Genomic DNA, 14,186 nt, shown 5'->3' with positions numbered 1-14,186 from the left:
GTTAATTTTTTTGTTGGGGTGTGTAGTTAATTTTTGGTCAAGAACTGATAATTATTACTTAATTTATTTTAAAAATTCTCTAAGAAAATTATTTAAGAAATTGATATTTTTTAATTTTTTCTATATATACAGACATGAGAATAAAATACTAATCACATAATAAAAGATAAAATTATTTGTAAATCGTATCTTATCATGTTAGTTACTCCATATCGTTAATCTTATATCCCGTTTAAAGTTGTTCATATGTCCTAATAACAGTGTCAACTAATTTACCATTTGGGATTATTCAATGCAAGTGGGGCTACTATTATTATGATGCAGCCATGGATAGGACCACATATATCCCCTTGCCATAACGTTGCTGCTTGTCTTAGGCTACAAAGCACCTTTATTGACGTGATATTCAGGTAACAAATTAAAGGAATGGGAATACAAGCTATTTTTTGGCTAAGCATGCTTGTCCTCAATATTAATTAGTAATGTTTTACGCTGAATGTAATATTCGTGTACGATCACAAAAACTGATTGTAATCTTAAAGGTTCTAAAAGTGTTAATCAACTAGTTACCTTTAGTTTGAACTCAATAAATAAACCATAACTGCGAAAGAGTCAATATTTAACATTATAGCAAACAATTGGTCTAAGCTTTCACACTCATTGTCTAGTTTTAAGCCGTGTTTTGATAAATAGTTTAATTTAGTACTTATTTAAGTTTTTATTACAGAAAATTTATGTAATAAAATAAATTAATAAATGCGATTCATAATTTTTTTTAAATTCAAATAAATTTCACAAAACTTTTTTTTTCTTTCTAATGACTCTAATAAGTTTTGAATTTTTTTAAAAAAGGTTTTCTTATTGTTAGTGTATTTTTTTTTTACATACACATTAGTTTTTTTTTTACAAAACATATATATTTGATAAAAAATCATCTTATTCGATAACAAGATGTGCGTATTCTTATTATATATCTATATAATTTTTTTCTTCCATTGATAATACATATACATTAAACTTTTAATATTTAACTATAAATCATTTTAAATACAAAATATGCTGATCTAAATACAACATGAAAGTAGTGTATATAGTGATAAAAAAAAGAGTAAATATATAATCCTTCTATTTTTTATATGATAAGTAGTATTAAATATGTTTTATAGTTCCAAAAGATTAAATAAACACTTTATTCCATTATTTAATATTTTTTCATGAGGTAATAGAGAGAATTGATAGAAAGATATAATATTAGTCAATACATAAGCAATGTAAAAGGTGATAGGTTGAAGTTTTAATTTTAGTCATAAAAAAGGTTGACGCTTTAATATACCATTGCTATAAAAAGATTAATTAGTCAAACTCTTTATCTAATTAGTAATTATCATTTAAACTCACAATCAACTTACTTAACTCCCATTCTTTACGAATTGTCTTGTAAATCTTACTATTCACTTTTATTTCTTAAGCATGCAATTAAATTTCCCATTTATTCATAGTTCATAGCCATGCAATTTGCCATTCACTTATGGCAAGGGATTTCCGACATAAATGATTCATTTTGGGTTTGCCTCGCTTGGCGTCAAGGTGAAAGCAGAAATCCATTATGGTCTGAATCGGAATCGGGGATGCAAATTGCAAAGTGAAGCAGAAGAGATGCAGTGCAATTTTAAATAGAAAGAAAAAAAAAGTTAAATTTTTGTTTTTAAAAATTATTTTTTCTCTTATTTTTTTCTTAAACCAAAAAAAGAAATATACTATTACCCTTCACCTTTTATTTCTTCTTTTTTTCCCCTTCCCTCAAAACACGTCATAGGAAAGTTATAAAAAAAAAATACTTGTCATAGGGAAATAGCATTAGTGCAAGTGCAATTGAATAAAATTATTTTCACCGTACAACGTAATTATCCCGTTTGTTTTAGGTTGAAGGTAGAGTTAAGAAGAAATAATTCTGAAAAAGTTGAAACACCATAAGTTGTTAAACAAAATACATTTAAGATATTAAAAATTGTTAAACACCATATAACAAATCAACAAGTGCATTAAAAACATTAGTCAATATAAAATTAAAATTGTCAAACAAAATACATTCAAAACATTAAATTTGTTCAAAATATAAATTTAATCTTAGTATTTTGTTTTTAAATAATTAAAATTCAAATATTAAATGTTTGAATTAATTAATTAACTAACTAATTTCCAAAGTGGTAAATTGAATTGAAACTTCAGTCCATTTAAGTAATATACCTGGAAGCATACTGTCAGACTTTTCCCACGTTCCCGCACTCACATCCATACTCATTTTGAATAAACACATCACCATCATTTCAAAATCCACAACTTTTTTTTATGTTCAATTTAATATTATTAATTAATAATTAACTATACTATTTTCTCATTTTATTTTGGTAGGTTCAAATAAATAACTTTATAATATTCTTTTCCCTGTAAGATCCAAACGGTTGCCCGAAGGAACGAATTAAGAATATTGCAAGAGTAGTTAGTTGCGTCGCCAACTCATCGGAAAAATTTGAAAATTTCTGGGGAAAAAAAAGCCATCATCACCACCAACAGCGACAACAAGGACAGAGTTAAAAGTTCCTGTTCTGTTTTCAGGAACACACAGCAACGTTGAACGTTCGTTTTTTTTTGTTTTTTTTTTGCAAAGAACAGAGCAGGAAAAAAACAGAACAACACTCACAACAGGAATTTTCCCAAATTGTTGGTGTTCGTAACCATTTTTTTTTTCTTTCCTATCCCTTTCTCTCTCCTCTCTGTTTTTTTGGGTTTCTCTTTCTCTCTCTTTGAGACTCTCTGAGGAGGTTTGTTTTTGTTTCTCGTTCGCAACAACCTCAACCTCCTCATTCAAACCTCGGAAGTTTCGCTTTCAGCAATGGAAACCCGCGACTTTCCTCGATTTGGCAAATGCACCTCTGGAGTTCGGTGTCGAAGGTTGCGTTGATTCCTCCAACGACCCTTTTCGACCTTATCTCTTTCAAACCACCCCCAGAAGAAAAGAAAAAAAAAGAAACTATTTTTTCATTTTTGTTTCCATTTTCCGCGTTGATTCCGAAATGGGTCGTCGGAATCAGGAAATGGGGTGTTGAAAATTGAAAAATTCTCGAGCTGGGTATGAGAATTTGAGGGAAAAGCTGTGAAATTCGGGTGAATTTTGTTGATTGAAGTTTTGAAGATGATGATATCAGCTTCCATGTCTTCTCTAACGAGGAGTTCGCTGGAGGAGATGCTTGAATCGCTTCGCCGGAGAGACGAGGAGGAGAAGCCGAAGGACTTGCCGCCGGCATTGCCGTCGCGGCCGCCGTCGAGGGCGCGGTTGCCGCCGGGGAGGAGGTCGCTGCCTAACAACTTCAAGGTGGATGGTGAGAATGGTGTGATGGGGCACAGAAGGAAGGGCAGTTTTGGGACCAAGAAGGTCAAGTTGAATGTTGAATCCCCTTATGAAGTCAAATCAGAAGAGATAGTGAGTGAACAATCATCACCACGTCCGGTTTTTACATCCAATGATGCTTCTGCTGAGTGTGAAGCTCCTCCTCCGACCGGGGAATTGGAGGATGATAATGTTGTTTATTTCATCAAAAAGGTAATTTGGGACTTGAAAATGCATAAAAACTTATGTACAATTCTTTTAAGAGCTTTTGGTGCTGTTCTCTAATCAGAATTGAAGTTTTACCTTGGTATTTTATGTTGACCTTTAATGTAAACCTTTATTATGTGGATTACTGAGGTGAAACCCCAATTCTGATTGGTAAACAATACCAAAAATACCTAAGAAACTGCATCTAAGTTTTATCGGTTGATTAATGGATTGGGGTTTTAACAGTAGTTCTTAGTGTTTTGAAACTCTCAGCTTGTTTTCAGTTAATCTGCCTCATTTTGTGTTGCATGTTTTTTAGTTAGAAAATGATAAGTTTTTGGTGTTTGGGTGAAAGCAATCAGCTTCAATGAAATGTGGAAGTTGGTGTTTAAAAAAGGTGTGATTGTGACAGTGTAGCATAACACTTTCAGAATTGTTTAAAAAAGATGTGATTGTGACACTGTAGCATAACGTTTTCAGAATTGTAAATAGAGATAAGTTTAACCTATGTTAATTAGATTAGAAAGCTGCTTGGTTATGTTAAAAATTTTAATTCTAAAGATTCTAAAGATATTGTAATACCTTCTTGGCTTGCTATTTATTGACTGACATTTTGATTCAGGGCTTTTATTTGTTTGATGTTTCATATTGGCACCAATTTTGTTCTTCAGTAGGTTAATATTGCACAGATAAATTGTTTGTGGCATGTGTAGCTTACTGGCAGCTCAATTTTCTTTCTGTTTGTTGTTTCCCTAAGTCTTCCTATTTGTTGATCATATAAAAGATTTTTATTGAAAAATATCAGAGTTGCTTTTAACTTTTTACATTAGGAGAATGTTTGTTGGGGGCTTTTATCTATTTATATATCAGGATTGAGACATTGTTTATGGCATGTTTGTGTCTGTTAAATTCATTTCTGTTTTTGGTTGTTTCCACAGAAACTTCATGTTTGGTGTAGGCAACCGAAAGGGAAGTGGGAGCTGGGAACAATACAGTCAACTTCAGGAGAGGAAGCATCTGTTTCACTCTCAAATGGAAACGTGAATTTCTAAGCCTTTTCTGTTTTTCAAAGGTAGTATTTGTTCTTGAATATGCAAGGTAACAGGTCATTTATGCCATTGAGTTGTTACTGCAGGTTATCAAAGTAGCCAGATCAGAGCTGTTACCGGCCAATCCTGATATTTTAGAGGGTGTTGAAGATCTTATACAGCTCAGTTATTTAAATGAGCCCTCAGTTCTGCACAATCTTCAGTCTAGATATTCTCAGGATATGATTTACGTATGTCTGCTGCTTTGGCTTGTTTTTCCTACTCACGTGATTTTCTATGTATTCTCATATGCTGCTCTTGCTCTTTGTATGCAGAGTAAATCAGGGCCAATTTTAATTGCACTCAATCCTTTCAAAGATGTTCAAATTTATGGAGATGATTATATTTCAGCTTATAGGCAGAAACTTATGGATAGGCCTCATGTTTATGCTATGGCAGATGCAGCTTATAATGAGATGATGAGAGGTAAATGGAATTTGCCTTTTCTTTCTCCTCCTTGAAACCTGTATAATGCAGTTGTGTGATACAAAGCTTTTCTGTTTGCATGTTGTACTTTGCAGATGAAGCGAATCAGTCCATTATCATAAGGTCAGCACTCAGCACATTAGATGATTTGTTTTATGCACGCCTCTTAATACATGTTCCTGAACTCATTTTTTTTTTGGTAATAAGAGTTTATAGTCACTAGTATACTTGTTAATAATCGCTGTTAGAATTTTTTTTACAGTGGTGAGAGTGGATCTGGGAAAACAGAGACAGCAAAAATTGCTATGCAATACTTAGCTGCTCTTGGTGGTGGCTGTTCTGGAATAGAAAATGAAGTTCTCCTGACAAACTTTATACTAGAAGCTTTTGGGAATGCAAAAACATCTAGGAATGACAACTCTAGCAGATTTGTGAGTTTGCATTTCTTTTTATTGTAGTGGAAGGACCACTTTTTCTTGTTCTATAAGATTTCTTTAAGATTTGTGGATGTTGTCTAATGGCTGAGCAGTTTAGTTGATATTCATTTTTAATTGGGTGCAGGGGAAGTTGATTGAAATTCATTTCAGCACAATGGGGAAAATTTGTGGGGCAAAAATTCAAACTTGTAAGACTGTTTGAGTTAAATATGTTCACATAAAATTAGCTCTTTTCTGATTTCTTTTTATTTTTTTGTTTTTTCAATTTAATGACCTGACTTATTCTTATGATTTTGTGTTTTTGTCATATGTCAATTCCCATATGCTAACTTGAACAGTTCTGTTAGAAAAGGTAACTTGAGATGCTCTTTTGAACAAAAGTGTGAAACTGAAATATTTATTATTCTTCACTTCTGAAATCATCTTGTCTCCTGTGGCCAGTCAAGAGTTGTTCAACTTGCCTTGGACGAGAGGTCATATCACATATTTTATCAACTTTGTGCTGGATCTTCATCTGATCTTAAAGGTGCATTTTCTACGCAGTCTATCAATTAGTTTGCATACTTGAATGCTTCTGTGCATCTTTGAGATCAAAATGACCATTTTTGATATAATTCCATTGAAATGACTGCTGACTGTGATTCTCCCAGTGTTGTCATCTGTTAAGATCTCCTCTGCCCTATAATATTAGTTATGACTTTTAAATGAACACTAGATTTTATACAGAAATTTATCGACCCCAATTTCTGCATGTGAAGTGATAAGTTACCTTCACATTGTGATTTCTTCATCAGCTTAATTGAGCATGAAAATATTTTCTCCCATATCACTATATGGAATTAATTTATTTTCCTGTGCAGAAAGACTGAATCTTAGGGCGGCTAGCGAATATAAATATCTTAACCAGAGTGACTGCATGACAATTGATGGTGTTGATGATGCTAAAAAGTTTCATAGGCTGATGGTATATTATTTTACAGTTCATTTTTTGAACATTAGCTTCTTTAATTTTGTTTATGCCTTTATGGCCTCCTAAGATCTCATGTCATTTTTTCCTCTTGCATTTGAGTTTTTCCCCAGAAAGCATTGGATGTTATTCGAATGTGCAAAGAGGATCAAGAGCTAGTTTTTAAGATGCTGACTGCAATATTATGGTTGGGAAATATATCATTCCAAGATACTGACAATGAAAATCACATTGAGGTGGTGAATGATGAAGGTAATTGTTAAGATGTTCCACATCAACTAGGAATATGGCCAAAGTAGTCTATATAAGAGTGGGCAATCCTCCCTCCTTGTTTCATATTGTCTATGGATAACATAAAGGGTATATTTGAAATTTCAGTTACTAAAAAATGACTTTGGTTTTTCTTTTCTATTGGCAGCTGTAACAAATGCTGCTTTGCTAATGGGTTGCAGTTCCCATGAGCTAATGGAAGCATTATCTACCCATAAAATCCAAGCTGGCAAGGATACCATTACCAAGACATTGACCTTGCGGCAGGTCTGTCTATTACTTGAACAATTCAGTTGATCTAGTTTTCTATTTCTCCTAATTGTATTATATTATTATATCCAATTTTTAATCCATGTTTAGGCAATTGATGCAAGAGATGCATTAGCAAAATTTATCTATGCAAGCTTGTTTGGTTGGCTTGTAGAACAAGTTAATAAGTCACTTGAAGTGGGTAAACGCCGCACTGGGAGATCCATAAGTATCCTTGATATTTATGGGTTTGAGTCATTCCAGGTATGCAGTTTGTATTAACGTGTTTATTGATGCTTCATAGATAGACTCTTTGTTAATAGTTTATTATTTTTATTTTGTAGAATAACAGCTTTGAACAATTTTGTATAAACTATGCCAATGAGAGGCTTCAACAACATTTCAATCGGCATCTGTTTAAACTTGAGCAGGAGGTCAGCAACTATGTTAAGCTTTAATTTGAACACAAAATTGTCAGTGTGTAATACAATTCCAGGAATTTTATTTGTGTTTAAGATTGCTGGGTATTTTGATGCCTGGTATGGTGGCATCTTTAATTTGAATGCAATAGTGTGATACAAATCCAGGAATTTAGTTTGTGTATTTTTCTGTTATCTTTTTGAAGTAAAAAAAAAAACAGATTTGGTGAGGACTTCTCAACAGTTTTGGCCAATATAGTACATGACTAATTAAAAGCAACGTATCAAACTAAAATTTCTCAGCACAAGAAACCTTTGAATTATAAAATCACAGCTCAGTTTAATCCTGATTGCTGACTTATCTATCTGAATCAGTGTATTGTTTACTTTAGTAAATTGTCTGTCACATTTAATGATGTCCTAGTGCTTTGAATTGATTGTGAACCATTTAGTATAGGTCAACCTAGGCTCATGTTGTGTTTATCTGTCTACAAGACAGAGGGAAAACATTTACTAACTGATGAAAACAACCATGACACAACAAAACAAGAAGATGGTGTTTCTATCACATGCTATGTATGTATTTTGAACAGGCTTGGTTAGCTTGACAGCAACATTGCAATTTACATGCTTCAGGATTACGAATTAGATGGCATTGATTGGACCAAAGTAGATTTTGAGGACAATCAAGTGTGTTTGGATCTCTTTGAGAAGGTATTTATATGGTTTAAGATTTCTAAAATTTTATAGCTATTCCTCTTTCGCTGAGCTGGAAACCAGACCAATGTTTTTATTTTTGTTGCATTCTTTTTTAGTTTTTTTACACTGAAGATTATTTTCAGAATCATATTATGTTCAGGTTGTAATGTTGGAGTTCACTTTATCCTCTGTGACTAGTATTTTCATTATGTACTCTGTTGTATAATATGCAGAAGCCTCTGGGGCTACTCTCTTTGTTGGACGAGGAATCGAATTTCCCCAGGGCCAGTGATCTAACACTTGCCAACAAACTTAAACAGCACCTGCACGCTAATCCTTGCTTTAAAGGGGAAAGAGGCAGGGCTTTTAGTGTCTGTCATTATGCAGGGGAGGTTAGTATCAGTACTTAGGACCTTTATTGGTTGTGATTTTTAAAGTCAAATCGATCCTTCAATTTAATTGCTACAAAATCTACTTGGCTGTAGTTTTTAAAATTGAATTAATCCTTAAATTTACTGGTTTAAGCTGTGTTCATTTTGAAAATAGTGCACCCAGAGTATTGCAGTATCAAGCATAAACTTCATGCTGATATTATCATACTGTAGCAGTAACGTTACTGATAATTAATATTTGTCACTGTAATTTTTGTCTTGTATGAACTAATATAATCTTATACGGCCCCAGTTTTTCTAATATGATTATTTAGTTCTTTCTAGATATAATAGTATATTTCTCCCTTTGTAACTCCTACGAAAGAACTTTGCTTATTTAGTTTCTTTCACTACTTGCAATTCAATAACGAAACCAAATGTTGGATGCTTTCACTTTGTCATGAGAAATTTTATGACACAAATATCATTTTGATATTAAACACACAATTTTACCTCTAGAGGAAAAATGTTTTAACCGTACTTTTTTTCCCTAGCCTGTTTTCAGAAATTCCTGCTTTATAATTTTGTTTTTCTTAGCCTTTCACGTATATGTAGAATGCATACCATGGAAGTCAATCTTGTATTAATGTTTCTGACTATTCTAATATTTGGTCCTTTATTAGGTTTTGTATGATACAAGTGGCTTCCTAGAAAAGAACAGAGATCCACTACCATCTGATTCCATTCAACTACTGTCATCATGTAGTTGTGAACTGCTACAGTTGTTCACAAAGACGCTTAATCAGTCTCAGAAGCAATCAAATTCCTTGTATGGAGGTTCTCTGGACTCACAAAAGCAGAGTGTTGGCACAAAGTTCAAGGTATTCTTGTAGCATTACTTTAACTGGTTGGTTATGCGTATTTTATATTTGGAACGAAATGATTTTAATGTTATTGATTTGTTGGTGATGATTGTGGATGACGAGTCCCCTTAAAATTATATGATGTAATAACTGTACAAAGATTTTAGGAGTATACTAAATAAGAAAAACACAATAATTTGAGGGAAGTAAGCCTAACACTTCTCTTTCTTTTAGGGTCAATTGTTCAAGTTGATGCATCAGTTGGAGACCACCACACCTCACTTCATTCGCTGTATAAAGCCAAATACTAAGCAACAACCTGGAGTATATGATGAAGATCTTGTGCTACAACAGCTCAAGTGTTGTGGAGTTTTGGAGGTTGTTAGGATTTCAAGGGCTGGATATCCTACTCGAATGACGCATCAAGAGTTTTCCAGAAGGTAGTGGTGAAACTTATATTTTTTTATGTTATATTGAATAACGGGTTGATTTATATTCCTGCTTGTTTAGGTACGGGTTTCTGCTTTCTGAGGCAAACACATCTCAGGATTCATTGAGCATTTCAGTTGCTGTTTTGCAACAGTTTAATATCCCTCCTGAAATGTACCAAGTTGGCTTCACCAAACTGTATCTTCGAACAGGGCAGGTATGTCTATGTAATTTAATGTTTTCACTTCTCAAAACTGCACCTTAGCATTTATTTAGAGTATTTATTTGGTTCAACAGCCAAGAGCCATAGTATTGGGAGCTGGATCACGCTTAGGTTGGCAATTGGGTCCACTTTCTGTGACCCATTCATATTTAAATTCATTTCTGTACATCTAATTATATTAATAGATTTAATGGATTGGATTAGTTTTAGTTAATGGATAGTTAATGAACCAGCCAAAATGTCTATCGGATATCCAAAAGGTTGGAGAGTCATGCATTTGGACATGGGAGACTAGATGCATTTAATTGAAAGAAATACAAAGGTAGAGAATGAAATGTATTTTGACAAAGGAGAGCCTAGACACATCTATTTTAGAAACCTTAATTGATTTCAAGTGGATGTGTTAGATATTCATATTGTTAGCACCCCAACCCCATTTAGGAAAGCTTACATTAGGAGAGATAAAATTCGACCCAAGGAATCTGCTAGATTGGGCATTGGGAAGTTCAGACCCTCGAAGTTCTGATTTCCCTATTCTTCTAACAAGATACCCAGTTCCAGTTTGCTTTTATTTCTCTCACAAATGACAAGATATCCCTCTCTCCCAACCTCTCCTATTATTTATAGGCAAACTACCTTGATTCTTTCTCTCTCAGCGCAACAAACTTATCAAATATCAACAACTAACTCTCTCTAAACACTTAACAGATATTGACAACTAACAGATATCTAACCTATATATCCTATGTTTTAAAAGGGTTACTGAATGCCTTGGATATGGGCCATGGATGATTGGCTCTTTTTATCAATTTTTTAATGGATTTGTTTTTATCCATTCATTTACCACCCTAAATGATTTTTTTTTTCTGAACTATGATTTTGTTTGCTTGAACAAATATATGATTTTGCTTAGTTTTAATGTCATGTTTTAGATAGATTTTATACTAATTCATTTAATGGTTTCTCATTTAATTTTTCTTGTGTTTTGGTTGATTTTGCAGATTGGGGCACTGGAGGATAGGAGAAAACATCTTTTGCAGGGAATACTTGGGATTCAAAAAAGCTTTCGTGGTTATCAAGCTCGTCGTCATTACCATGAACTTAAGAATGGAGTGACTATTTTACAATCATGTAATGCCAGGCTATCAATATTAGTTTTGTTTGAATTGAATGTTCTCATCTGATTCTAGGCCTCATGCTCATTTTTTCTTTATTTTTATGCCACTTTTTGAAGTAAAATATTTCCATGAAAACATAATCGATTTAAACCTAAAAGAAATCTTGGTGCTTTTTTTGCTTCTACTTTATACAATCTAAATTGGAGGACCTTTTTGATATGTATTAAGTACTTTATACACTTAATCTGATGACTCTAATGGTCAAATTCTTATTGTAAGTGATTGACTATAACCTTGGTTATAGTTTGTATCTGTAACTTTATTGCAATTTGGTTATATTATAGTTGTTCGTGGAGAAATTGCAAGAAGGGAATATGGTGTTATGGTGAAGTCTTCTATGACTATTTCTACTGAAAATATTAAGGAGATAGAGGCAGCCACAACACTACAATCTGGTTAGTGTGTTACAGTTGTTGTCAAGTTTGCCTTGCCAGGGACTTTGCATATGGTTTGCTTATTATTCATTTCTCTTCTATGTAGTAATTCGTGGCTGGCTGGTTCGGAGGCATGCTAGTAGCTTGAATAAGTCAAAGAAATCTCCTGGAAATGCAAGATCTAGGCGAAGGTCACGTGTGAAGATGCCTGAAGTAAAGGTACTTTACCATGCATGTTTCCTCAATTTTCAAATAATTAAATGATTTGGTTCTTTTTCTGTTGTTTTATACATGTAATGGTACATTTTGGTTTTTATTTCTTCTATCCAACTAAAAATTATTTCAATTTGGAGTTTCAAATCTGAAGTCATATAATTTTCAGTTCATTTCAAACCCACTTTTAATACTATTAATGAGACAAGGGCTTTAAAGGTTTGGACTATGGAGAAACATTAAGATTTCTAGGCATGTTGACTATCCTAGTATTTGAGAATTTATATCCCTGGTTGGTATGACAATTGATTTTTCTTTTCTTAATTCTAAAGAATAAATAATATCTATATTTGGTAGCACAGGAAGTGTATAAAATGATATACCAATTAAAATGGTAAGAAAGATTTAATTTTTCTGGAACTTTTCATATTAAATGAATTAAATTTGAGTAATGCTAGTAGTTGTTCATTATATTAAGTACAGATCATATTTTTTGCACAAGTATTGTGATTTAATTGGTAGTAATCAAAGTTCTCCCTCTGTTGAGATCAACATCTCACAAACTGTTTGTGTCATCTTTTAGTAGTCAATTGTAAGATATCAAAGAGCTTTCTTTCTAGTCTTTTGGTTGTTATACTGCACACTATACCAGCCTTTTTGCAGAAACATGACTAAGTATTTATTTGCATGGTGGTCTCAAACATAAAATCCATTGGTACCTTGAGCATATTGTTTTGCCTTCTTCATTTGAAGCATTCAAAAGCATATTTCCTTTTGGAATGGGATTTTTCATGGATATAGAATGCTGAGCTTCATGATTTTGTAAAGTTCCCTACCACTCAACACCATAAATTTCTTATTTTTTTGGTCTAGCAGGATGTGTCCGGTGAGCGGGGCCAGAATCTTCCTTCAGCCTTAGCAGAACTCCAAAGGCGGGTTATCAAGGCTGAAGCTACCATAGAGCAAAAGGAAGAGGAAAATGCCGAATTGAAGGAACAGCTAAAACAATTTGAGAGAAGGTGGATTGAATATGAGAAAAGGATGAAATCAATGGAGGATATGTGGCAAAAACAGATGGCATCTTTGCAAGTATGCTTTCAACTCATAGAAATCCTCATACTCGTGAATAATATTGTAATAGACAAAGTTGATTTATCTGATCAAACTGAACTTTTGACTAGCCCATTTTGCTTTGGCCTCCTTGAAAAAATTCGTAGTATTCCTCAACCCCTCCATAACCAAACACCTGCACTTAGTCGCCTGTGTCAGTCTTAAAGATGAATTAACAGGAACTCTTATAATGTGCTAGTTTGTTTATTGCTGATACGAAGAGACTTATACCTAGAAAGTAATTTGTTATTTGTGGTGATTTTCTGTTTTTTAATGAGTTTGTTCCAACCATATTTACTAAAAGATCCCATGCATAAATGGTTTCAAATATAGCTTAAAATTATATTGAAGTTTCTGATTGCAATTTCAATGCAGATGAGCCTTGCTGCTGCTAGAAAGAGCCTTGCTTCTGAGAATGCCAGCAGTCAAATTGCGAGGCGTGATGTTGCGTCACCTTTCGGCTATGATTCAGAAGATGCTACTTCTGTGGGATCCCGAACACCTCGAACACCTGGGGCAAGCACACCTTTGAAGTATTCCAGTAGTCTTACTGAAGCTGGAGCAGGGAGAGATGCCAAAGGTACTTTGACTTCAGTCAGCAACCTGATGAAGGAATTTGAGCAACGCAGACATACCTTTGATGATGATGCCAGAGCTCTGGTTGAGGTTAAAACGGGTCAATCTGCTAACACGAATTCCGTTGAAGAACTTCGGAAACTCAAACATAGCTTTGAGGGGTGGAAGAAAGAATACAAGGCTAGACTAAGAGAGACAAAAGCAAGACTACATAAATCAGAAATGGATAAAAGTCGGCGGAGGTGGTGGGGGAAATTGAGTTCGAGAGCACTATAACATTCAGCTTACAAGTATTCTCTTTGCCAAAGGTGAATAAAAGGTGAAAGGTTAAGCAAAAGGGGTAAAATGATTGTTGTCATAAACTCTCATTTTAAGGAGTTGCTTCATCTGTACATCCATGGGAACATTTGAAAAGTGTTATTGTACTAGTTGGTGAAGGGGAAAAAATGTATATCTACCAATTTTGTTACATGGGGGGAGTGATGTATAGTTGTAGACTTTAGGTTGCATAGTTGTATTAGTAGTCTAGTTTGGTCATGTATATGCTGTTGTTGCTGATGTAATGTAAAACTTAGCCTTAATCTCTTCAAAAATTGAAATTTTCTGTTCAAATGAACTCATAAAACATCTTTTTTGTTTGTTTATAGATGATCCTCCTCACCACTAGCTGGTCTGAAAACTGGATATTATTCCAGAGTT

At 33.6% G+C, this 14,186-nt stretch overlaps 1 protein-coding gene across 2 annotated transcripts; it reads left to right on the top strand.

The window, feature by feature from the left end:
* The first annotated feature begins 2,415 nt into the window (after positions 1–2,415).
* LOC100801876 (myosin-12) lies at positions 2,416–14,186 on the top strand. Of its 2 annotated transcripts, none has more exons than XM_003539534.5 (24): positions 2,416–3,601; positions 4,534–4,635; positions 4,731–4,874; positions 4,959–5,109; positions 5,205–5,232; positions 5,372–5,540; positions 5,671–5,734; positions 5,885–5,898; positions 5,988–6,072; positions 6,407–6,510; positions 6,627–6,765; positions 6,932–7,050; positions 7,144–7,296; positions 7,377–7,466; positions 8,088–8,165; positions 8,384–8,542; positions 9,205–9,402; positions 9,619–9,824; positions 9,895–10,030; positions 11,038–11,167; positions 11,499–11,609; positions 11,695–11,807; positions 12,678–12,890; positions 13,287–14,186. In XM_003539534.5, exons 1-24 carry the CDS (start codon positions 3,194–3,196, stop codon positions 13,761–13,763), a joined length of 3,591 nt encoding a protein of 1,196 aa, XP_003539582.1. In that variant the 5' UTR covers positions 2,416–3,193; the 3' UTR covers positions 13,764–14,186. The 2 variants fall into 2 exon arrangements, with proteins under 2 accessions (XP_003539582.1, XP_006592897.1); XM_006592834.4 differs by having other exon boundaries at positions 12,675–12,890.

Source organism: Glycine max, chromosome 12 (assembly GCF_000004515.6).
Source record: "Glycine max cultivar Williams 82 chromosome 12, Glycine_max_v4.0, whole genome shotgun sequence".
NCBI classification, from domain to species: Eukaryota; Viridiplantae; Streptophyta; class Magnoliopsida; order Fabales; family Fabaceae; genus Glycine; species Glycine max.
Note: the sequence above shows the minus strand (reverse complement) of the source record. Positions and strands in the feature narration are given on the sequence as shown.

What these genes read in the sequence shown, in the direction of transcription:
- LOC100801876 (XM_006592834.4), top strand. Translation starts at nt 3,194, where the DNA reads ATGATGATATCAGCTTCCATGTCTTCTCTAACGAGGAGTTCGCTGGAG. An exon ending in AAAAGTTTCATAGGCTGATG is followed by an intron (nt 6,511 to 6,626) that starts GTATATTATTTT and finishes GTTTTTCCCCAG; the next exon opens with AAAGCATTGGATGTTATTCG. An exon ending in TGTTTAAACTTGAGCAGGAG is followed by an intron (nt 7,467 to 8,087) that starts GTCAGCAACTAT and finishes TACATGCTTCAG; the next exon opens with GATTACGAATTAGATGGCAT.